Source organism: Meles meles, chromosome 20 (assembly GCF_922984935.1).
Source record: "Meles meles chromosome 20, mMelMel3.1 paternal haplotype, whole genome shotgun sequence".
In the NCBI taxonomy this organism is placed as follows: Eukaryota; Metazoa; Chordata; class Mammalia; order Carnivora; family Mustelidae; genus Meles; species Meles meles.
In genome coordinates, this window is record NC_060085.1 from 4,190,364 (window position 1) to 4,215,450 (window position 25,087).

The 25,087-nt window shown below is 52.2% G+C and overlaps 1 protein-coding gene across 8 annotated transcripts in view; it reads right to left on the reverse strand.

Annotated features, from left to right (window-relative positions):
* RFX2 (regulatory factor X2) overlaps nucleotides 1–25,087 on the reverse strand; it is a 91,220-nt gene that overhangs the window by 34,649 nt on the left and 31,484 nt on the right. For 6 of the 8 annotated variants that reach the window (XM_045990194.1, XM_045990191.1, XM_045990193.1 and 3 more), the window contains exons 2-5: nucleotides 6,094–6,206; nucleotides 4,452–4,541; nucleotides 2,385–2,464; nucleotides 602–863 (exon numbers count right to left, since the gene is read on the reverse strand). In XM_045990194.1, the coding sequence (XP_045846150.1) occupies nucleotides 602–863; nucleotides 2,385–2,464; nucleotides 4,452–4,541; nucleotides 6,094–6,198 (537 nt within the window). In that variant the 5' untranslated portion in view covers nucleotides 6,199–6,206. Of the gene's footprint in view, nucleotides 1–601; nucleotides 864–2,384; nucleotides 2,465–4,451; nucleotides 4,542–6,093; nucleotides 6,207–7,488; nucleotides 7,598–7,622; nucleotides 8,052–25,087 lie in introns of those variants that run through there. The other 2 variants (XM_045990187.1, XM_045990188.1) reach the window with 2 other exon arrangements.

Consider the following 25,087-nt stretch of genomic DNA (forward strand, 5'->3'; position numbering starts at 1 on the left):
CGGAAAGACAGAGCGAGAGTGACAGACAGCGGATCAGCATTGCCAGGGGCTATGGGTGGCGGGACGAGGCTGTTGTGTCAAACCTCAGGGCTGCACGCCAAAATGGGTCACATTTACTCGGTGTTAATTTTCTGAATGAGATAAAAGTAAGCATGGAAAACAGACGCTAAGAGAAGACAGACTTTTAAGGCAGGTCAGGAACTGCCTGGGGCAGGAGCGTGGCGGCAATGAGTGCGTGCAGTTCCCAAGGGGGACAGCCCTGAGCCTAGTCTGCTCCAGTGATCACACGGATGGAAGGGCCCAGGGCCTCCAGGAGAGCGACACCAGCACCAGCGGTGGTGGTCCCCCGGGCACGGTGAGGCCGGGCTTAGACGCCATTTCCACTGCAGCCCAGCGTTGGGGTGGGGGGGGGCCTTTGGCTCTCTCTGTTTGCCACAGAGTACCTGGTTCCCAGGGGTGGAGACTTTCCTCGGATCACACGCCCTTCCAGGTGCCAGGGCTCCGGCTCCAGCACCCCGGGCTGCCTTCCACGCACCATCCCTGCCGCTGAGGGGGGCCTACTCAGGGGCTACCCTGCTGCCCCCGCGAGCCTCATACATACCGTAGCTGGCGACGACCGGGAGGTGTGGGCCAGGGAGTGTCTGGTGCTGTCCATCCCCCCGTGGATGAGATAGGCTCCCGCGCTGGAGACAATAGGGCTCCCCCCGACATCCATGGTGATGCCCACCATGCTGTGGGAGGGGACCGCTGGCGGGGAGGAGCCTGCCACGGTCACCTGGGTGCCGCCCGGGGCCTCGAAGTAAGAAGCTGCGCTGCTGGGGGCGTACATCTGAGGCTCGGGGTTGTAGGCATAGGCCGTCCGTCTGTCGGGGAGAGAGAAGGGCGGCCTCTGAGTCTCCACGGGACTCCGGCCAGACTTCCCGTTACAGCTGGAGCCCCTGGAGACCGAGCATGCGGGGTCACTCAGACACGAAATGTCAGGGCGGTGCAAACAAAGTTCAAAGTGATCATTTCTGGAAATATTAAGGATCACGGGATGACTCATCGGAACCACCACTGAAAAGTTCTGTGTCATGGGGTTGCAGGGGGAGCTCCTGTGTGGAAACGGAACAATTCCGTATCTTACTGCGGTGACGTGCCATCTGCACCAGGGGTAGGATGGCCTCGACTGCATGCACGTTCACGCACGTTCACACACGCGCACGCATGTACGCACGCGGTGGTGTGTAGGCTGCTACGTGTGAACGAGGCTCGGGGGCTCGCTGACGGCCCATCCCACTGCCAGTCTCCTGGGATCATGCTCTGGCCAGATGTCACCGCTCGGGGAGACGGGACCAAGGGCACACGGGACTCGGTCCTAAGTCAGCAACTGCCTCAGAGTCTGTGATTCTTGCAAAACAGAAAGTGTTCGCCAAAAGAAATTGCCAAATAAAAAGAATTTCTAAGTGATACCAAGAATTTGTCTGCTATTCCTTCCCCATTTGGATGAAGTGATACACCCTGCGGTTTGAGACTCAAATGTTTAGGTGCTGCTGGCTCATGTAGAGCTGGCCCCAGGAAAAGGTGGTGCCTGAGGCTTAGTGACATGTAGAGAGCTGGTGACCTCTGGGTGGCAGCGAGGCCCCACCGACTGGCGTCCAGGAGGCCTGCACCTCTGTCCCGCCTCCCGGGGTGACAGCCGATCTAACCGGAGCACAAGGTCAAGCTCAGGAAGTTGACACTGGGGCGACCTACAGACCTCACTCGGATTTCCCGGGCCACCCAGGCACGGACGTGGTCCGCGTGTGCACAGCAGGTCTCAGTGGCGTGTGGCAGAGACGCACAGAGCTCCGGCCATTACCGCAGCCAACCCTCACGCCCGTCCCCTGAACTTCTGGAAGGAGGTCGTGGGAATCAAACGACCCAAAGGGCTCCCATCTGGAGCGCAATGAGCTTCACAGAAAATGTATCATTTTCTGCCCTAAGCACCCCATAGTTCAAGGGCAGAACTCTCTAGAAGTCCTTGATGAACAGAAAATCAAGTTTTATCAACATTGCAAAGAGCCAAAGGTGAACCCAGGCAAGGATGAAGAGGTGGAGAGAGCAATGGTGTCTGGACTGTGAACACGGAATCTTCAGACTAAAAGGCCGGACTGGGGAATATTTTGTTTTGTTTGGTGGAAAGCCTGCCTTTTCTGGAAGTGAGAACCAGGAAGAAGCCTATGATTTCTGAAATCTCCACAGGGCTCTCCTGTCCTAGGACCGTTGTACCAGGTCCCACATCACCCAGAGGAGGAGAAGTTCCCGCACACACAGGCCCAAATGGGAAGAGGTGGGGGGAGCCGTGAAGGAAAGTTCTGGATGTGGCCCACGCTCGTCTGCGAGGGGAGGGGAGACCCACGTACAAGGCTCCATTCGTGTAGACGGCGTCTCCGCCCTCCACGTACTGCACCTGCGGCGGGTACACGTGCTGCAGGGGCTGCACCTGGAACGACATCGGGGACCTGGCGTTACGCACGCGGGCTCCTGGGGGGGCCCCCGGCGCGTCTGCCCTCGCCTTTTGTGAACACTGACTCCTACATTTCCGATTTCCTGCCCCCAGCCGTCCCTTCGACCAAGAAACTAGGAGAGCTGGTCCCCAAGAGGTCCCACGGGCGTGGAGCTGCTCCCGACCTATGGCTCCAACGCATTCTCTGGGCGCGGCGGCTCATTCCTGAGGGGAGCGAGGCGGGCAGCCTCCATTCTGTGGCGGGCCGGGGTCGGGGGGCCCAGTCCTGCAGAGCTTAGCTGGGATGGTCGGTCCCTGCCGCCCGCCAGCCACTGGGCAGAGGGGCAGGTCCCGCTGGGCGGAAGCCAGAGCTGTGGACAGAACTTGATCTTGGTGGGGGGAGGGTCAGACACCCCTCATCCGTGGCAGGGCAGAGGGTTCGAGCTGGTCATACTCTACATGGTCTCTCTGATGTCCCCTTTGGGTGGCCCTGGCACCCCTCTCCTGAGGGGCGGGGGTCCTGGGAACCACACTGGGGAGACCTTCAGTCTGAGCAGAATGCAGTGGGAGGCGGAGAGGGGCCCCAGGAAGCCCCCAGCCCCGTTCTGCCACGCCCCTGCCCTCACCTGTGGCCACGTCAGGTCAGCATCTCGGCAGACAGGGGTGCTGGCCGGGTGTGGGGGGCGGGTGGGGGGGGATGCCCGAGCTCCATGCGCAGAAGCGTACGCCCTCCCCACAGAGGGAACCTTAACGAATGCCTCATCCAACCTCCTTGTGGGGTGAGAGAACCAGGGGCCGGGTTTCACGGTGGCCTCTAAGTCCTTCTGTGGTGCGGCAGGCTGGGGCTGATCCCCCACTCCTAGGACCAGCCAGCGCGGTGCAGGAGGCACACCAGCCCCTGGAATAGGGAGCATCCCCGAGAAGGTTCCAGGGACTGATGTGCTGGGGCCAGCCTGTGCCTCGGGATGGGGGGAGATGCAGAAGGCACTCTGCAAGTCCAAGCCGCCCAGAGAGAAAGGCTGGGGCCGGCCCAGCCCCACAGGAAGCTTCTGGTATCACGACACCACTCGAGTCTCCCTCACGGAGCTGAGCCAGAGGCGCTGGTTCCCTGCTGTGCCTCCCGGAAGCCTCTGCTTCTGTCCCAGACCCTGAAACCTGCCCCAGTTGCCTTCAGACCAGTGCCTCTGAACACACCAGCAAGCGAAGCCAGAGCCCCCTGGGGACAGGGGCGTGCTGTCTGGTCTCCGCGGTCACTAGGCTAATGCGCCCGGTTCCCAGGGCCCACACTGTTTGGAATTCAGCGTGTCACCGAGCTCAAGCCGGCGACCTCCAGCCCTTGGCAGAGTCCGGCCTGCCTCTCCTTGGACACGAAGTTGCCCGCACAGCCCCACCCCTGCACTTCCGTGCACAGCCACTCTCAGGGACAGAGGCCGTGCTCAGCAGGGTGGCCGGGTCGGCCATACCCCTAAGCCGCAGCACGTGCTATGTGGCCTTTTCCAGAAAACGTCTGCCCTCCACTGCTGTGGACCAGCCGGGCTCTGTGCAGCTGTGTGGCTGGGGGCCCAGGGCCTGCAGCTCTGTTCCCGGGTCCCCGGGTTTCACCAGAAGCACTTCCTGGGTCGCGGCACTGGTCTGAGGGCACCACGCTTGCTTCCCCAGCGAGTTCCACGTTCCTTCAGTCGCGAAACGTGGCTTCTCTGTCTGCGTGTCTACCTCGGTACCCCAGTGCTCTATCGAGGTGCTGGCTTGGACCCCGAATGCTGGAGCTCTGAATGGATGAAAGATCGTCAGCTTTCTTGGCCTGTGGCGAACTATCTGCAGTAAAAGATTTTTTTTTAAACACAGCTTCTGAAAGAACCTTCTGGCAAAGCACTGAAGATATCAAAGACAAAAGGGCAGCAACAACAGGAAAAGATGCCTCGTTCAGAGAGGGCTCCGGATCATTACGGGTTAACGTGTCCCGTGCCCCCTGTCCCGTGGTTACCTGCTGTGGCACCTGCTGCACCCTGGGGAGGGAGATTGGCTGCATCTGGGCCCCTTTGGGAGCCGAGCCCGCTGCCTGGACCAACACCCTCTAAAAGGGAAGGAGAGAAGGACATTTAGACTTTAGTCAAAGTTTATCGCAAACACAGATTACAGCCAGAGCACCGCCACCTTCCAGGAACACAAGCAGGCCTGACAGGAGGACAGGATGGTGTGTGTGTGCACAGGTGCATGCACACACACACATACACACACGCGCGCGCGCTCGTTCACATGCACGAGCACGCGCACCCCCACCTGTCCCCAGCAGCTCTCCCTCCCTGGGTTCTGTCTGTTCCGCAAGGGGGCGTGGGCTGTTGCCGGCATCAAGCTGAGAGGCCGGGTGACAAGAAGGACCCCCCCAGACAGCTGTCCACATCACCTTCCCCGGCCCTGGCCCCAAGCTGGGGACAGAATGCGGCTGCCGTGGTGGGAAACTGGGCGGGACAGCGCAGGGCTGGGACGTGAAGCGTGAGGGGTGCGCCTGGGGAGGCGAGGCAGCAGGAATTCCTCTCTCTGGCAAGGAGAGAGCCTCCTACTGCTGAGGGAAGGCAGGGCCGCCCATGAACAAGAGTGCTTGGAGCTTTCCAGAAAGGGAGTGCCCCAAGTAGGCAGCAGGAAGTCTCCGTGGGGAGCAGAGGCGGTGCCTGGGGGGCGGGGCAGGGGACGGGCATGTGGGCCGCTGCGGAGACTGGAAGCATCTCTAGCGGGGGGCCGGAAGGCCTGGAACTGGGGAGGGGACGCTGTGTGGGCCCTGGCACCTGACAGCCAGGTCCTGGCCCGCAGGAGTCTGAGGCCTGCCGGAGTCTGAGGCCTGCCGAGGCAGCCAGGGGTGGAGGGCTGATGGGTCAGGTTCCAAGTGGGCAGGGAAAGATCACAGCCCCTTGGCGCCCGGGGCTTGCGAGGCCCCCGGGGCGGGGTGGGGGGGCCCTGCTGTATTTGCAAGAAATAAAAGCTAAACGAGTCTGATTAGGCATTCTAAAATGAATAACCACTTGGAGGTCTGCCTTTTGGGCTTTGCTGAATGAGGGGGCTTTTCTAGCTTCAGCAACTATCAAGCTTCTAACTTCTGGAGTCGTGCTCGTGAGGGGTCACATGGCCCCAGTGGACCTCTGCACACGTCTCCAAGCTTGCAGTCTGTTCCACTGGCCTCGGCTTGGTGTGGTTTCGTGTCAGCTCCGCGTTTGGGTCTGTGGTGTATTTCCACCCACGGCAGGAACCTGGAAGTCAGGAGCCTTCACGTGGCAGGTCTCTCCTTGCAAATTTTCAAGCCCATATCCATTCGAATGCTAGAACTCTAACCAATCTTTAGCCTTATCCATAAAGTCTCCCTGGGTAAAAGGGCCATTTCCCAGGTATGAGAAAAATTCCATTCAAGGATAGGAACAGACTAAGTTGGTTTCTTTTCATGTTTATATCCTTGAGTCCTTGGTGGGACCTTTTCAACAAATAGCGACGGACATGCTAATTTGGGAAAGTAGAGATTCCTCTCTCTGCTGACTCGGGTGCTTTTTAGAACCTAAGAGGATGCGATCCCCCCTCCCCGGCCACACTGGTTTTCCCGGAACAGCCCAGACCCAGGCAGCAGGCGGCCGCTCTGTTACCTGCGGGGAGGCTGGTACCGGCTGGGCCACGGGGGCCTGCGCTGCCGCCGACGGACACAGGGTCACAGAAGCCGGCGAATCGGATCCACTCTCCGCATTCTGCATGCTCAGTTCTAAAGAAAGGCGGAGAGAGACTGAGTGGAGCGGGGTTGCCATCATGAAGTCCCAAGTGGCGCGGGATGCGTCCTACACGCGGACCGCAGCACCCTTGACCTCTGCTCCTTAGATGCCCGGAGCACTGCTCTCCCCGCCCCGCCCCACCCCATGGTGACAACCCCAGCTATCTCCAGACATTGTCCAAGGGGGGAAAAGGCGATACACAATGGGAGTAAAGAAGCATTTTATCTGGGGCGCCCCGGTGCCTCAGATGGTTAAGCATCTGCCTTCAGCTCAGGTCATGATCTAGGGGTCCTGGGACGGAGCCCTGCATCGGGCTCCCAGCTCAGTGGGGGGGTCTGCTTTTCCCTCTCTTTCCTTCTGTCCCTCTCCCCTGCTCATGCTCTCTCTCTCTCTGTCTTAAATGAATTAAAAAAAAGAAAAAGAAGAAGCACTTTATCTTGGGCTGGATAGAAGTCCTGCCTTCTGTTCCTAGAGATCCTCGCCCACGAGAAAGCATAAAAGGGCATTTCTTTGCAGCCAGATGCGTACATCTTTCAAAGAGGTAGTTTAAAAATTCTATACAAAAAGACTCATTTCATTTTTTTAAAAAGATTTTATTTATTTGAGAGAGAGACCAAGAGGGCAAAAGCAGGAGAAGTGGCAGAGGGAGAGGGAGAAGCAGGCTCCCCTGCCGAGCAAGGAGCCTGACTCGGGCTCTATCCCAGGACCCTGGGATCGTGACCTGAGCTGGAGGCAGAGGCTTCACCGACTGAGCCCCCCAGGCGCCCCGAAAGCCTCATTTTATACCAAGACAGCGTGGCAGAGGATACGAAACAACCAGTCCACGAAAATGCTCGCAGGCAAACAGTCTTGGCTTTTTAAGAACCAGCTGCCCTGGAGAAGTTGGTAAATATGCGAACTGTGGAGAGGGCGTGGCTTTGTGGGCAGGTGCACCCCTGTCCCCCCCAGTTATCAAGTCCCACTTCTCATGAGGAGGCCTGAGAGCACGGCACACGGCGCACACTGCAGTGCCCAGGACGGATGCCAGAAGTTCACATAAGCTTTCCCAGCCCCGCAAGAACTCCCACCTCTACCGATGACAGACGGAAGCAGAGAGCCCGGTGCGGGTGTTTAATCTCTGAGTGTTGGTTTAACCCCATCTTCCCCGATGCGGATGATTCTAGGACTCGGCCCGTTCCCCTCCCAAAGCCTTTGGTACCACGAGAGCCACTGGATGGATCCGTGGATGTGGCCTGTGCCTGTGGCGGGTTCCTGGTTCCCTGACTCAGTCCTTACCACTAGATGTCCCCAGAGCCACGCGGTGACCCACACTGCCTGCTTTCTTCTCTTCCAGGGGAGGAGGAGATGGAGAATTTCCAATGTATATTTCCTGGGACTCCCACTCTCCACGCCTTCCCAACAAAACTGACCTTTGGAATCATTCTGTAGGAAGCTGCTTAGTCAAGGTCTTATTACAGTCTCCCCAACGTCGGAACCAGTCACCTGTCCCCCACCATCACTTTGTTCCAATCTGAAGCCAGAAAGTGGGTCCCTTCGGCGGCAGGGGGAGGAAATCGCTGGACTCGGTCTCTCTGTGGAGAGAATCCATGGTGACGGAGGGAGAAAGCTGACTCAGAGGCCAGATCCTTGTTCGCAGGCAGAAATCATTGTGCTCCAAAGCCTTGTTAAAATCAGGGGAGCCCGTGAGAGCATGAGGCTTGAGAGCGAGCCCACGCTCGGCTCACTGGGGCCAGAACGCACCTTCCAGAATGCAAGTTATTCAAGATCATGCCAGGTTTTCACACGAGTGTATTTCCTAGTTTAACACGCTGTTTGCCCCGTGCTGTCTGTCACACTGTTTAGTGTTCGGTGTTCAGGCCAAGGGTCGCCAAAGCTTTTCTGCCAAGGTCCAAAGACTTTAGGCACGTCCGGTCCTGTTCCAACTACTAGACTTTGCTGTCCTGGCACAAGACTGGTCACTGCTCTGTCTCTGTCTCTATCTCTGTCTCTGTCTCTCTCTCTCTCTCACACACACACACACACAGATCCTGGTTGTGTTCTAGTAAGACCTTATTTAGGAAAAAAGGGTGACAGGCCAGGTTTCGGCTACCGACCACAGCTGCTGGTCCTTGGTTCATGTAATTCGGGTTTGGTGAAGCGATGTGGGTTTGGAGCATGGGTAGACAAATGGCACTGTCTCGACTCAAAACCTTGGGGTCCACGGCCCCCTGGGTCCAGGGCGGAGTCCCTGCGGCCCCATCTCCCCAACATGACAGGACTGGAGGGGCCACAAGGGACGACCCGCACTGTTAGGAGGATGAAGCCGCCGGCCCGTAAAGACAAATGGATTAGCGGCTGGTGGGAAATGACAGCAGTGTGCCCGAAGCCTATAAAGTCCCGAAGAAAATGGCCAAATCCTGGGAACTCGGGAGCCAGGTCACAACCCTTGACACTGAAGACAGGAGTTTGGGCACAAGGGACAAGTCACTCTGGGGAGTTGCAGTGGGTTGAACAGTGACGCCCGAAACTCAGGGCTGCTCCTAATCTCTGAATGTGAGCTCATCTGGAGAGTCCTCGCAGATATAGTCAAGGTAAGGGTCGAGAAGAGGTCATACCGAGTAGGGCGGGCCTGAAATCCAAGGACGGCGTTGGTGTGACAGACTAGGACACGTGGGGAAGAAGGCCACGTAGCAATGGAGGCGGAGAGGGCGGGATGCAGCAACATGACAGGGACCCAAGGATGGCTCGGGCCACCGCAAACCAGAGAAGGCAGGAAGGATCCTTCCCTAGAGAGAACACTGCTTGCCGACACCTTCGGGTTCAAGCCCCCGAGTCTGGGGTACTTTGAATGACAACCCCGGGAAACGCAGGCAGGGATGGATACCATGAGGAGCACAGCTGGGACGAAAGCATCCCGTGCGATGGCTTCTGGTAGTGCTTCAGGGCCGTGTGTGACTTGAGCAGTTGATAAATATTTACCAGATGAATAAATCCGTGTCTCCTTAGTATCACAGCCCATACCGCAGTATACCGAATGGTACGTGGTGTTGCAGATAGAGTCTACGCAAAGTGTCATTTACAGGGGCCCCTGGGTGGCTCAGTTCGGCTCAGGTCATGGTCTCAGGGTCCTGGGATCGAGCCCCCCATCGGGCTCTCTGCTCAGTGGGGAGCCTGCTTCCCCCTCTCTCTCTGCCTGCCTCTCTGCCTACTTGTGTTCTCTCTCTCTCTCTGTCAAATATATAAATAAAATCTAAAAAAAAAAAGAAATATAAAACCAAATGTAAAAAAAAAAAGGTGTCATTTACAACCTACCTAGTTATTTTAAGGCTGTGTAGGACTCTCCTGGGAAATGTAATGACCTTTTGAGACTGACTGTTCTACTCCCCCTGAACACATCCCTTAATGCTAGCATCAGACAGACAGACTGACGGATGCCATGTGGGCCAGCCTGGCTGCTCCCGCATGTTGAGGGCATGAAATCCTTCCCTATCCATCTAAGATAACCAAGGTCATACATTGCCTATAGGCTGATCCGGTTTCCGGAGTTGAATTTCTCTGAAATTTTTTTTTTATTTGGGTCCATTAATCAAGGGCTCTTAACACATCAAAGTTAAGGTGTTTGTTTGTTTGTTTTAACTGCTTATTAAGAGGCATCCAACAACACTGGCTTTCAGGAACCGTAGAGCATTGATGGGACGAACCCTCCTGTAGATAATCATTAAGAAATCTGAACAAGGGTGCTTGGGTGGCTCAGTGGGTTAAAGCCTCTGCCTTTGGCTCAGGTCATGATCTCAGGGTCCTGGGATCGAGCCCCGCATCAGGCTCTCTGTTCAGCAGGGAACCTGCTTCCTCCTCTCTCTCTCTGCCTGCCTCTCTGTCTACTTGTGATCTCTGTCTGTCAAATAAATAAATAAAAATCTTTTTAAAAAATCTGAACAAAATATTAAAACACACAACACACACACACACACAATTTAAAGACACAGTGGGGCAAGGGTGGCCGAGGTAGGCAGAGCCTGCCAGGGAGTCCACCCTTGAAAGACTCTGCCACAGTCAGACCAGTGATTCTGAATTTTTGCCAGGGGCACGCCCCAGTCCATGAATGCTTCAGTGCAGAAAGCAACAATCTGGTTGTCTTGAGTGTGAGAGGAGAGAGTTCAGAATAGTAAGGGGGAAATCCTGAAAGAGAGAGAGCCACAGAGGGGGCACACCCCCAGATCTGCCTAGAATCCATCCAAATCTTCGGCCAACTGACTAAACCACACTTGTGTGGAGAAGGGGTTTGGGGGGAAACCCAGCAGCTCAAAGATGAACAAACTAGGAGGAGATTTCAGCTGCTGCTGAAAAAGAAATTCATATGAGGGACAGGGTTTGAGTCAAGCCAAGATAAACATGAGCAGGGGGAGCACAGCGGAATCCAGAAATTCCGCAACATAGCATTCACGATATCCAGGGTCGGATACAGACCACGGATGATGAGAAGAAACAGCTATGACCCATACCCAAGAAAAAGAGAGGAGGAGTGAATTATAACCAGACCAAGACAATTCAGGTGGTACAGATAAAGCAGCTACTAAAAATATGTCCAAGAACTTAACGGACGTTATATGTACAATATAGGAACATACAGGAATGTCAGTGGAAGGCGAACTGTTAAAAAAAAAAGTAGAAATTCTGGAGCTGAAAAGTACAATAACTCAAAGGGAAATTTCACTGATACACTTAACAGCTGATTAGAGATGGCAGAAGGAAGAGTTAGTGAACTCGAAGAGAAATCAATGGAACGCAAACTGAAGAACCGAGAGGAGGAAAAAATTGAGGAAAATGAACAGAACACGCAATCTAACGTATACGTAATTGAAGTCCCAGAAGAAAAGGAGAGAATGGGGAGGAAAAAGATATATTTGAAGAATGGACAAACATCTCTTAAATTTGGCAAAAGACATCAACCCAAGAATGATAAATACAAAGAAAACCAAATTAGCTGTATCATGGTTAAACTGCTAAAATTAAAAAAAAAGAAAAAGAAAATTTTGAAAGCAGCCAGAGAAAAACTACATCTTATATGAAAAGGAATAATAGTATGGATGATAACCAACTTCCCATCAGTGACAACAGTGACCAGAAGACAACGGGATGACATATATAAAGTGGTGGGGAAAAGTTGTCAACCTAAAATTCTATACCCAGCAAAACTACTCTTAAAAGAAAGGTGGGTGAAAGACATTTTATGATAAACAAAACCCGAGAAATTTTGTTGCCTACACTATGAGAAACACAAAAGCAAGTTCTTTAGGGTGGAGGGAAATAACACGAAATGGTAAACTTGTGTCTTCAAGAAGGAATAAAGATCACCTGAAATTATAACTATGTGGGTAATTACAAAGGAGTGTATTTTTTTTCCTTTTCTTCTCTTAATTTCTTTAAAATACATCTATTTAACAAAAAATTATAACAATCTATTGTGTGTTTTTGTAACATATGCAGCAGTGATCTATACAACAATAACAGCACAAAGGACTGAGGAGGGGTAAATAGGAATAGACATGCAAGGTTCTTGCACTTTACATGTATTAGTCTTATTTGTGGTAAATTAAAGATACATTAAGATGTATCTTTACATTATACATTGTATACATTAAGATTACCTTAGATGCCTAAGGTAATCTCTAACAAAAAACCACCCCAAAACATGTAGCTTAAAAATTAATGAAGCAAATGAAACGTTAAACATACCTGTCCTTAAAAAAAGGCAGCTAATGAAGAATATAGGGGAAAAAAAGATGAAACAAATAGCAAAATGGCTTTCCTAAATTCAGATACATTAATAATTATACTAAGTATACAAAGATCAAAATTTGAATGAAAAGACAGAAATGGTCAGCCTCAATTAAAAAAAAAAAAGATCCCCTGATATGCTGCCTTTTTAAAAGAAATCTTCTTTTATTTTTAAATTTTTAAAAGATTTTATTTATTAATTTATTTGAAAGAGAGAGGGAGTGCATGCAAATGGGGGGTGGGGAAAAAGGGCAGAGGGAGAGGGAAAGGTAGAACCCCAAGCAGACTCCACACTGAGCATAAAGCCCCATGTGGGGCTCAATACCATGACCCTGAAATCATGATCTGAGGTGAAACCAAGAGTTGGATGCTCAACCAACTCAGCCACCAAGGCCCCCTGAAACACTTACTAAATACAAAGGCACACATGGGTGGACAGTAATAGAATGGAAAAAGATACGGCATGCAAACTCTAATTAAGCTGGAGTGGCTATAATACTGAGACAAAATTCCTTCAAGATAGGGAATATTACTAGAGATAATGAGGGAGGGACATTTCATCCTCATAAACTGATAGTGACATAATCATTGTATTAGTGTAAGCACCTAGTACTATAGCTTCAAAATACACACACACACACAAATTAACAGAACTAAAGGAATAAATAGATAAAGAGTCACAGTTGGAGATTTTACACACTCTTCTCTCAGTAATATTGACAGAAACTAAACAAAAACAGCAATAAGGGTTTATCTGGGTGACACCACCAACCGCAGAGATCTGACATTTATAGCGCACAACCAACCAAACCTGCACGTTCTTTTCAAACGTTACAAGGAATGTATACTAAGATAGGTCATATTCTGGGTCACAAAACAAGTTTCAATATGTTTCAAAAGATTGAATTATACAGAGTATATACACATTTTGACAATAAGAGAAAAAATTAGAGGTCAATAAGATGTCTAGAAAAATGCTAAATATTTAGAAAATTTAAAAAACCCCTCTAAAATAATCCATAGGCAAAGAATAAAGTATAAAGGAAATTAGAAGATACTTTGAACTGATTAATAATGAAAACACCATATATCAAAATTTAGGGATGTAGCTAAGAAGTGCCTAGAAGGAAATGTTTAGTTTTATAAACAAATTGGAAAAAATGGCTTAAAAATCAGTCATTTAAGTTTTCAGCCTTAGGAAGCCATAAAAAGACAAGCAAACTGAACTGAAGCAGAAAAAGGAAATAATAAAGGAGAAAAAATGAAATAAAACTCCACAAACCGTGTAGAAAATGACAGAACCAAAATTTCTCCCAAACCAAAATTTCTTTGAAAAAGAAATGAGCTATAAAAGCCACGTAAAGATGGAGGAAACATAAATTCATACTATTAAGTAATAGTATACTATTAAGTAATAACACGTGTGTTGTATGATTCCAATTATATGACAGCTCTGGAAAAGGACAAACTATGGAGAGGGTAAAAAGATCAGTGGTTGCCAGAGGTTTAAGGGGAAGGAAGGATGAATCAGTGGAGCACAGAAGATTTTTAGGGCAGAGAAACGACTTGGTGTGATACTGTAATGGTGGATACATGTCATCATACATCCATCCAAACCCACAGAATGTACAACGTCAGGCATGAACCCTGATGTCCCTTCTGGACTTTGGGTGATGACAACATGTCATGTCAGTGCAAGTCTCGTCTACAAATGCACCCCTCTGGTGGGGGTATGTTGATAAAGGGGGAGGCTAGGCATGTGTGAGGGCAGAGAGTACACAGAAAAAAATCTCTGTACCTTCCTTTTAGCTTTGCTGTGAACTGCTCTAAACTGCTCTAAAAACTGCTCTAAAAAAGATAAAGTCTAAAAAAAAAGATGGACAACTCTCTATAAAAGATTGATAAGAAAGAGAAAAGAAAAAAAAACCCAAATTGCCAATATGAAAAATGAAATGAGATACACCGTTATAAATCTTTGAGAAACCAAAATCGTAAGGAACACTTATGAACAGCTTTAGCCAATAAATTCACCAACTTTGATCAAATGAACATTTTTTGGGGAAAAACACAACATACCAAAACTGACACAAGATGAAACAGAAAATGTGAAGGTCATATCTAGCAAATAGACTGAATATGTTACTAAAAGCCTTACAAAGAAAACTTCAGGAACAGAGCCTTTTGCTGTTCAATGTTATAAAACACTGAAAAAGGAGTTAATGTACAAATTCCATCAGAAAATACAGAAAGGAATACCTCCCTCATTTTAGGAGGTCATCAAAAGCCTGGTGCCAGAACTTGAAAAAGATATTACAAGAGAAGTATTTAGACCAATGTCACTCAGGAACACCTATGCAAAAATGATATGAAATATTAATAAACCAAAGATGGCAATATAAAAGTAAATAGCCCATACTTACATTTCCAACTGCTTCTTTTTCCTTAATGAAGCCCCAACTCCTTCCCTCCTCAAATGATTTTTGACAAAGGTGTCAAGGCAATTCAACAGAGAGAGGAAGGTTGTTTAAACAAATGATATATCCATATGGGAAGAAGAAAACAAATGAATTTCAATTCCTATCCTGTCCCACACATGAAAATGATTTTAAATTAGATCCTAGACTTATGCTTGAAAGCTAAAACTGTAAAACGTCTACGAGAAAACACCGAGGCGTAGGCAAATTTTCTTAGACAGAATGCAGAAAGTAGTAAGTATAACCAAAGAACTCGATAAATTAGATTTGTGAAAACTGAAAAATTCGTCCATTAAAAGACTTCAAGAACACAAATCAGGGGCACCTGGCTGACTCAGTTGGAATAGCACGCAACTCTTGATCTCAGGGTCATTACTTTGAGCCCCATGTCTGGTACAGAGATTACTTTAAAAATAAATAAATAAACTTTAAAAGAAAAGATTTTATTTATTTGAGAGAGGGAGCAAAGCGAGAAAGAGGGCAAGAGCAGGGGAGGAGCAGAAGGAGAGGGAGAAGCAGACTCCCTGCTGAGTAGGGAGTCAGACTCTGGACTCGATCCCAAGACCTGGGATCACAACCTGAGCCAAAAGTAGACACTTAACCGACCAAGCCATCCAGGTGCCCTAAATAAATAAACTTCTTAAAACACACACACAAATCATTTAAGCCACAGTCTGGGCTTTACAAAAAATATTTGCAAAACATGTATCTAACAGAAGGTTTTATCCACAATATGTAAAAAGCTCCTACAGTTTAATAATAAGAAGACAACCTAATGGGCAGAAGACTCTAACAGGCTCTTCACAAAGATCTCCAGATGCCCAACAAGTATATAAAATGGTGCTCAACAGTGTTAGTTGCTAGGGAAATCCAAATTAAAGCCGCAATGAGATACCAGTAAACCGTTGCTAGAATGGCTAAAATAAGTCTCACAATAACCAATGTTGTGGGCACCGGGAGAAATCGTATCTCTCACACACTTGTGGGAATGTAAAAGGATAGAATCAGATCAGGAAAAAAAAAATGTCTGACAGTTTTCTGGAAAGTTAAGCCCACCCTTTAGCCCAGAATTCCTCTCCGAGGTGTTCATCCAGGAAATATGGAAGCACATCTACAAAAAGTCCCTGTACGCACAGAGTTACAGCAATTTTATTCACAACATCCAAAAAGCACAATAACTCTAATGCCCATCATCAGGAGGGAGATGAGAGACTATAGATTGAAGTAAAAGATGAAGATTGTAATCCCTAAAGCAAACACTTAAAAAAAAATACAAGAGATGTGGCGAGAAAGCTGGTAGTGGACTGCTCCCGGGTTATCTCTGGTTAATACAAACGGACGAACGCGGACACACGCAACGCCCGGGTCAGTCTCAGAGTCATTACGCTGAGTCCAAAAAACTGTATCCAAAAGAGTACATGATGTGGAACAGACAAAATGAACCGAAGGTTTAAAAGAAAAATCAGGGGCGCCTGGTGGCTCAGTCATTAAGCGTCTGCCTTCGACAGGGTCCTGGGATCGAGCCCCACATCAGGCTCCTACTCAGCGGGAAGCCTGCTTCTCCCTCTCCCACTCCCCCTGCTTGTGTTCCCTCTCTCGCTGTCTCTCTGTCAAATAAATAAAATCTTTAATTAGAAAAAGAAAAATCAGATCGGTGTAGAGGGAGCAGGAACCGAGGGGGAAGGGATAGGCAGGAACTTTCCGGGCAGGTGGACAGACACGTTCTCCATGAGAACAGGGTGTGTATTACGCGGAATGCCCGTTTGTCAATATCAGACAGTCAAGATTTGTGCATTTACCGTATGTAAATTTTAACCTGAAAGACAGTGTAAAAATATAATCACGGAGAGGAGGATGGGGGGCCGCGGAGGCGTAAATGGCACGAGGCGGCGGAGTGACGGTAAGTGTGCAGCTGGGGATCGCGGCACCTGCTTCATTATACTCTGTGTTCATTTAGTAGATGTTTGAATTTTCCGTACCAACAAGTTGAATAAAAAACCCACCTGGCAATCAGTTTTCAGCCCCAAAGGGAAAGTGCCAGCCCATTTTGTCGAGGCCTTTCTCCGCAAGCTCTGGTTTGCTACGCTAGCGGTCCTTGGAGATGAGGGCAGTAGGTCAGGTGGTCCTTCTAGAAGGTGTGAGGCTGGATCTAGTGACCTTTCCACCTGGCAGGGCAGGGGACGCAGGGAGAGGGCTGGCCCCAAAGACAGGGGCACCGACCAGCCACATTCTGCAGGAAGTTTGGGAATCTCTAAATTCTGCTGGTCGGGCTCCTCAGCGCCAGTCGTCCCCTGAGACCCCTAGACACATGCTCGCAGGTCCATGTGTGGGTCTGCACTTCTGCTCAGAACTTGAACTTGCAACAGGAACTGGGTGGGAACCTTTGACGGTCTTCCCTATCTGCTCAGTCAGCTTCGTTTGTCCTCTCTCCTGTTCCTCTGCCCAAGGCCGGGCCCGAGCATTCTTTCCCTGACTCCCTTCATCTGTGGCCGCTCTCCACTGGGTCCCAGGGGCCTCAGGATGACCAATAAAAAGGTCTACAGAGGCCTCGAATACGAGCCATTGCCCAGCTTGGTAAGGTTGGCCCGCAGCTCCCGGTTGGCTCAGAAACACACCCAGCGTGCTGTTTGTAAGCCTAGCACGTTTCATTGGCCATCTGGTCCCCGATGAAGACACACTTGAGGAATGAAGTGGGCCAGTGTGGCCTTGCTGGACCGCAGAGGAGGCACAGCAGACCTGGGGACGCTGCCGGGGACACTCAGCAGGGGGAGCCTGTGTGAGGTTCCCCCAGTGTAAGTGAGAGGCGACAGGGACCGGGGATGGCGGGGCGGCTGCCCCGGATTACACCCGATGAATGGATCTGCCCCTGGGCACAAAGGGAAGAGGTTTCTGTTTACAGGAAAATACTCCGGTTGCCTAGTAACCAGTAATGACAGGAAAGGAAACGCAGAAAAAGCTGAGGGCAGTTCTGGGCCCTGCTCCTGGCCGGCGCTGACTCACTGCGACCTGAAGCCATCTCATTTCTATTCCTGTTCCTCCATATGCCAAGTGGAGGGGTCACCTGCCTTACATAGGTCTCATGGTATTCCGAAAACAGCTTGTCATCTGCGGGTAAAGAGCAAAGAGCAAGCACCGGGTTTTGTTACCTTCCTTCTGATTGGCCCCTTAACTTCCGCTTTGGGGACACATGTGGCCTTCTCCTTTGCCTTTGGGGAGAGACACGGGGCCTCCTCAAAGCTACAGGTTCATGCTCTCCTGGGGCGTGGCGGCATCTGGATGGCACCAGGCTCCCTTGGCCCCCGAGAGAGCGATCCCTATTTTCCCCACGAATGAGAAGCGACAAGTCCAGAATGTTCTCCGAGAGTACCAGTTGTCTCAAACCCCCGCGTCTGCCTGGATGCCTGTGTTCACATTCCAAGTGGCATTACGAGAAAAATCTTGTCCCTTTGCTTCTCTCGATCCCTTCCGTGTGAGGGCCGGGTCCAAGGAGCAGGGGGCGCGTCCGCGCTGTGCCCCCTGGCCTGGGGCTGGGGCTCGACCCTCAGGACAGCCCTGCTTGGCTCCAGGCTCTGAGAGGAGATGCGTATGTTCGGAGAACTTCACGTCCGTCTCCTCCTGGCTGAAAAGTGTCTTCACTGACGCTGCACGATGGTAGAAACCACATCCTTTCCTGCTCTGGGGTCACTGCCAAGGCGCCCACTAGTGGGCACGAGGCAGGGCTCCCAGCCTGGGCGCTGCTGACACTGGGCCATGTTGTTCTCTGCTGAGCGGGGGGCATCTGGGACACTGTGGGGTGCTGATCAGCATCCCTGGACCCCACCTGCCTCAGGCCAGGAACCTCCCTCTGCCCGGAGTCTCCAGACACCGGCGAATGTGCCCCAGGGGACAGGATTGCCCCGATGGAGAGCCCCCGCTCTAGGGGAGGTGCAGGGTCTGAGACACGAGCTGGAGAGACGGGCCTGAGGGGAAGGGACGAGCAGGCAGCAAGGAGCAGGAAGCATAACAGAGGGCACCGCGCTCGGCCCCACGGAGCCGGACAGAGAGGCTGAAAAGACCAGGCCCGGGAAAGAAAGCCCACCGTTCTAGAAGCATCGAGCCTCAACTTCCAGCAAGGGCGGCTCATTACTCCCTCCTTGCCTAAGCTGCCTGGGTGCCCTGTCATGCCTTAACTTTTCACTTTTCTTTTTCTTTTGCAGCAGTGGACTTGGAAGGATCCCGGAGCTGGCTCCGAGCTACTCTGGAATAAAGTATCTACAGAATTCAAATTCCTTTTTCTGTTGGTAAGAACTGGGCTTCTGTTCCTGTTTTCTTCTCTGGGGCCAAACGTTCACTCGCTCTCCAGCAGAGGAGGGGGCCCAAGCCCTGGAAGCTGGCCGTCCTCAGGGCTCCAGGCAGGACGTGGGGGCTGGGGTCCCCTGAAGCCAAAGGCCCCGTCCTCCTTGGGGGGACAGGCTACTCCGATCTCCAAGGACAGGGGCCTTTCCCCCCATCGTAACAGGACAACACCCACTTACTTTCCTCTTAAAGAGACATGATTTGACTATTAATTTAAAAACAGCCCAAACGAAGCTACGCTTGCCTCGACTCACGTGTGGTCTGATTTTAGTTGCCACTTGCAACGTCATGGATTCAAGGAGGGAAAAGTGAATGAAAACCACCCCGCCTTCACCGACACCTTCACCCAGCAGACAGGCTTTCGGCCGCAACCGCATTCCACCGCGCAGCCGCAATCACGGAAACACCACCAGGCTTGGTCTCTAAGAAACCCAAAAGGCAACTTCTTTCCCTCAAACTTGCCACTTCTGTGTTTCCTAAGCCACTGGACTAAACCGAGTCACCAGGTGTCTCCCTTGGCCACCCAGCCATGTCTAAGTGGTGATCCAGCCCTGAGGCCTCCTCTGGGGACCGTCTCCCAGGGATGGAGGGCGACCCCGGCCTCTGCCCGGCATGTTGGAGGTTCTGGGCCGGCCTGCAGAGCACCGTGTGTTCTAAATCAAGGACTACAGAGTCTCACTACTGAGAGGTGGGTCGTGTCCGGAACGTTCTGGTGTCAAGCATCCGGGGTCCCTGGGAAGGTTGAGTGTCGTGCACCGGCTGGTGCCTGGCGTGCCCCCCCTTCACACTCAGGAGGCAGCCCAGCCCGCTCTGGGCACGGCAGACCTTCTGACATGGGGACTGCCTGTTCGGACCAAGCCTGATGAGAGCCTGGCTCTGTGGGGGCCCCCAGGAACGGATACCCGGCTCCCTTCCTACTTCCTGCGTCTCAGTTCCATCACGGAAAAGACCCAGAAGCCTTGATCCCATAACCACGGCAGGCACAAGTTCAGAGCAAACGCTAAGGTGGCCGGGACACCGGACGGGCACAGACTCGACTCAGACACAAGTTCAGATCTTAGTTCCATTACACTCTTGGGGCTGTGGCCTCAGTTTCCTAATCTGACAAAGGGGTGGGAGGATGAAGTGCAGGGACGGGTTGGACCCCGGGCGGTGCCCGATAAATAAAATACGACCTAGTGGGAAGGAGTGAGAGGAGCGAGCAGCCCAGGACATCTGATGTGCAGAAGAGACTCGGGGCCCAGCAGGCCACACGTGGGATCTTTCTTAACCCTTCAGGAAGCCACTCCGTTAACATCCTCATTTTATTTTTAAATTGTTTTGTTATTTAAGCCTCTCTACCCCCAACGCAGGGCTCGAACTCCCAACCCTGAGATCAAGAGTCGCACGCTCCACCGACCGAGCCTATCATCCTCATTTTAGAAACCACAACAGACAGACTGAGGCTCAGGCAGGTCAAAGTTCAGGCCACTGGGTAACTGGAAGGGACCCGTCGATAATGGCCCCGATGACACTCTTCCCTCCATCTGGCCCCACGAGCATCCCGTGGTGCCCCCCACCCCTGCCCAGCCGGGCACACTCCCTGCCCCTGGAGACCGAGGCCACCTGCCGTCCCTCTTGTTGTCCGTGTCATTCTTGGCCCTCCGCCCCTGCTCCCTGTCCCCTCGGGCACACTCGCTCCCGCAGCCCCCCCACCCCACCTCTGCTTTGCGACCACTTCTGCTGGTGTTCCGTGGAGAAAGCCAGGCTCCTCTCACTTTCGGTGCAGGGTTGAAACGGGACCCTTACCCGGCCACTCGCCCCCCTCCCCCGCCCCCGTCCGAGCCCAGGCCCGCAGGACCACGGGTCACGGTGCTGTGCTGCCGCCGCCAAACACACGTCTCGCCGGAATCGAGGGTGGCCGGCGAGGCTACGGCGGTCCCGGCCGGCAGTGAGAAGGGGGCTGGCGGCCATTCCGGCGTGGAGGACCACTGGAGGCCGGGACGGGGGTCCCAGCGATGGTGAGGACGATGCCTGCCAGGAGGGGTGAATGTGACCCTGCAGAGCAGGACCGAGGCCCTCAAAGAACACCCCCCCCCCCCAATAGCCCCGGCCACGACAGCTAGAGCAGAAGCACGGAGCCGCCACCAGCTGCTTCAGGCCAGACCCTGCACAGCGACTGAAACCTGCCACCCAGTCCCCCGTCATCTCGTGCGGGCTCCCATGCCTCAGTGCTGCGGTCGCTGGAGCTGGACCTGTTTGGGCTCCGGGGGGCTCAGCAGCATCCTGGCTCCCACCTGCCTGATGCCGGGAGCACCCCCAGTTGTGAAAACCGAATGCCCCCGAGGGGACAAGGTCAGCCGAGGGGCAGAGGCACTGCTTTGCCTTTTCTGGAACTGCTCATAAACTGTAACCTGCGTTTCAAGCCGGATTGCCAGGAGATTTGTTTGCACCTTAAAGTTTGAGACGCCCTGCTCTGAACCACCACTTCTCACCTTCCCCACACCGGACATCTGGGGGCCAGACTGTTCTCTGTGGGGTGTCCGGGGCACGGTGGGGAGGCAGGAGCAGCTCCCGCCCCGCTGTCACGACAACCAAACATGGTACAACCCAGTGTTCCCCGAGGGTCGAGTCACCCCCTTTGAGAACCACTGGTCTAACGCCGCCACCTCGCTAAACCTGGTATTTCTAGACTAGCCAAGCCATTCTCCAGGCTCGCTGCTCCGGGTTCTGTTCCTATCGCCCAGTTATACTGGACCCGCCAGTCGGCCAGAAAAACCAAGCCTTCAGAGCGCTCCCTACAGCCTGAGAGAGAAGGAACAAGGCAGGGACCAGGGGCCAGCCGGGAGCTCCCTCCTCCAGGCCATCTGCCGGGATTTTGAGCCTGGTGACCCCACCACACACTGGACAGCGCTGCCTGTGACAAGGGAACTTCCTGCTCCCAGGAATGGCCAATAAGCCAGAGCGACGGGCAGGATCTCCACGATGGACTCGGGCAGAAAGTCTGGCTTTTCTCCTGCTGCCCACATCACGGCCGGGACCTTTCCAAGCAAACCCCCACACTCCTCTCCGGTCAGCAACTCACTCAGGAGTTTCAAAGCAGAGAAAGGGCGGAGCTGAAAATCAGGAGCTCCACCTCCCCCGGGACTCCCGGAGGGGCCCCTACAGGTCAACGGGCCCCCGCTCCTGCCCCAGCGCGGTGAAAGGGCCCAGACACCTTAGGCCCTTTGTCCAAGCTGCAAGGCCTGATGTGGGGGGCGGGAGCTCTGGGGACAGTTTTGAAATGATCCCCTTAAAAGAGAATGTTTAAATGAGGCTACGGTTCCTGAACGATGACTTTGCCTAACCTGGCACTGGTCGCAGCTCATTTCCTGGAATGTGGAGGAGCATTTCTTTGGAAGGACGGAGCTTTCTCAGTACACAACTGACCTCCAGCCGTCCTGCTGCCCCAGGTGACAGGAAGCACCCTGTGTTCTCCTTAATCTCCTGGGGGATCCTTGTGTAAGGCAGAACTTACTCATTTTGATTCCACGAACACTTGATGTAACTGGAGCTTAATTCCTGCCCCTCGGGCTGGCGGCTAACAAGCTTGCCATATATATACATATATGACCTGCTTTTATTTGTTCTGGAACACAAATGACATCCCATAACACGTTCTGGCTGCAAAGGAAAGTTGGGAAGCTTTGCTCAGATGCTTTACATCGTACCGAGCTATCAGCTGGAGCACAGGCACGCAAGTGCCACGGACATTTGCTCGGGGCATTCAGCTACAGACTGAACTGCCCGAAAAAAAAAAAAAAAAAAAGCCGATCGGTACAACTAAAGCGGATCTCACCACGGAGCTGTTTGACTGACCGCGGGCGCCGGGTTCTGATACAGGCGGGTCGGGTGCGGCTGCTGCGGCCTTAGTCAGACAGATCGCCTGGGAGAGACGAGCACGGCAGGACGGAGCCCCCACCGAAAACCAGCACTGACTAACACCGCCCCATTTATAGCTCTGGCGGATGGGCGGGGTGTGGAGGGCGGTGCAGGGGGGTTGGGTGGGGGAAGAAATGTGTCACCGGCTTTGAATGAAGTTCAGGGGCAGTGTTTACCCAAGCAACGGGCCCTGGTAAACATTCGCTATCTCTGGCTGGCTGAGGAGGCGGTGGGGGGGTGACAGTTTTGATCAGAATCCTCCCAGTGGCCGCCAACCGTCCGTCGTCAAGGAGAGGGTGTCCCGCTCCTGGTAGCGGGGACACACCTGCTTCCCCAAGAAGAGTCATATGCCCATTCCCCGGAGGGGCGCCTGCATTCCCAACTTTTTAGCAGGAATAGCAAGGAACACTAAAGAGCCAGAAGGTTCTGGGTCTGGTTCCCGTCGCCAGCCACGCTCACGTGTGGATGCTGACGCGTGTGGCCCCCTGGGTTCACGACCTGGCTTTTCTGATACTCCCCAGCGGCCGCAAGGAAAACGTCCTGCTGGAAAGCACTCGATAAGGCTGGTCAGGTAATGATTTTATAAACACGAGGAATCTGATCAAAAAAGAAATTCCACTGAAGACGGAAATAAGTCTCCAGCGGCGAGCAGTCTCCGGCACAAATGGCTGGAAGTTGGTTTTTTTTTTTTTCCCCTTCCATCAGCTCCTCCGGCTTTATACAGGATGAGATATCAAAATGACAGCCCGCTTTCTGCCCAGGAGACCCCAGGTGGACCCCGGGCTACCTGTCATGGCAAGTCAAATGCCAACATAATTTCATCAGAGAAAAATATATGCAGATGTTCAATTAAAACCTGCCGCCCGAAGTCCCGGCGCTCTCCGCCGGCTCTCATTGTTTGCTGAGTAACAACGGTTGCCAGGGACAACGCAGTCCACTCCCGTCTCTAAGAGCCTGTTGCTGGGCAACAGCAAGAATACTTCCCAAACCAAACAATGTCATCCCGGGAGCAATCCCCTCTATCTCACATTAACCAGATCTAAAAAAAAAAAAAAAAAAACAAAACCCTCCCAAATATGTAATCTATTATTTTCAGAAGCCCTAAGAGAAAGGCAAATAATCTCTTCTCCATAGCAACCCAGGGGGAAACAGTTTACCATATTTGTTCTGAAATAACAAAACCCAAGAAGGACCAGCTTTCCCCACAGTCAGCATCAGAGCAGGGACTTCTAAAGTCCTTCCTGGTGCCGGGAGGAGAAAGTGCCTTTTTCTCCAAGAGGAAAGAACTTATTTATCATCGGGCAAACAATGTGGGATATTCATAGCTGCACATGGGTTTTCTGGGCAGGGATCATACAAACTAAAACACACTGGGGATTGAGCTCTTTGAAAAAGACGTAAGAACAGAGGAGTAGATACCTAGTTTAAAGAACTTTTGAAAATGTCATGTGTGCAGATAAATAGGTTGCGAACCAGATCGTTGACTCAGCATTAGAAATGCCTCCTGGGACTTTGTGGGAAGGAACCCAGAGCATCTGGCATCCCTGCATCTGCTCTTCCTGCCCCACTCAGCAAGAGGAAGAGGAAGAGGAAGCCAGGCCTGGGAAGCACAGGGATGCGCGGCCCCGGAAAGAGGTTATAGGGAGGTCCCTGGCGTTGGCCCATCTTGACCCACAGAGAGAAAAAAAAAGCCAAAAAACCGAGGCTAACCTCAAAGCCAACCTAGTCTTGGCTCTGTCCAGAGAAGTTTGGGCTTTGGAACTTGGAACAGAAGAGGACAGCACCCCATCTTACAAGGGGACGGCAGAGTTCCAAGGGATATAAAATGAGGCCTTCGCCTTATTTCCATGGGGGTGGGGGTAGTGTGGCCAAGGATCTTAAAACCTGTTGGCAGAATAGGAAGCTTGTGGCTCTAGCCACAGTGGGTCCGCATTTCAGGTTCTAAAGGCACCAGGCACTAACAGATCTGTGCGTGATTAAGACACAACCCGGCAACTCTCAGCCCAGGTTCAGAAAACCTGGCCTTTGAGACAGACACGATGACATGGAGAAACCTTGTTTTCATAATAGAGCATCCGGGAGATGTCCTTAGAATAAACAGGTTGGAATGGACATGTCTCCTTGAGAATAAGGGGAGGCAGATGCCACACTATTAAAATCTGAACCTGGGCTCCAGGAAGATGGAGGATTTGAAGCCAGACTCTTAGGCTGTTAATGTGTGGCAAAGCAGTAATGCTGATCCCCAGACTGGAGGAGAAACCACCAGCAGCCCCGCTCCCGCCACCGAGGGGACACTGCCAATTCAGCCTGGACACCCTATCTGAAGGGAGGCTCTGGCACACAGCTGTGAGGGTCCCAAACCCCGTCTCTGGAAAGAGGACTGACGTGGACGCGGTCCTACGTGCCTT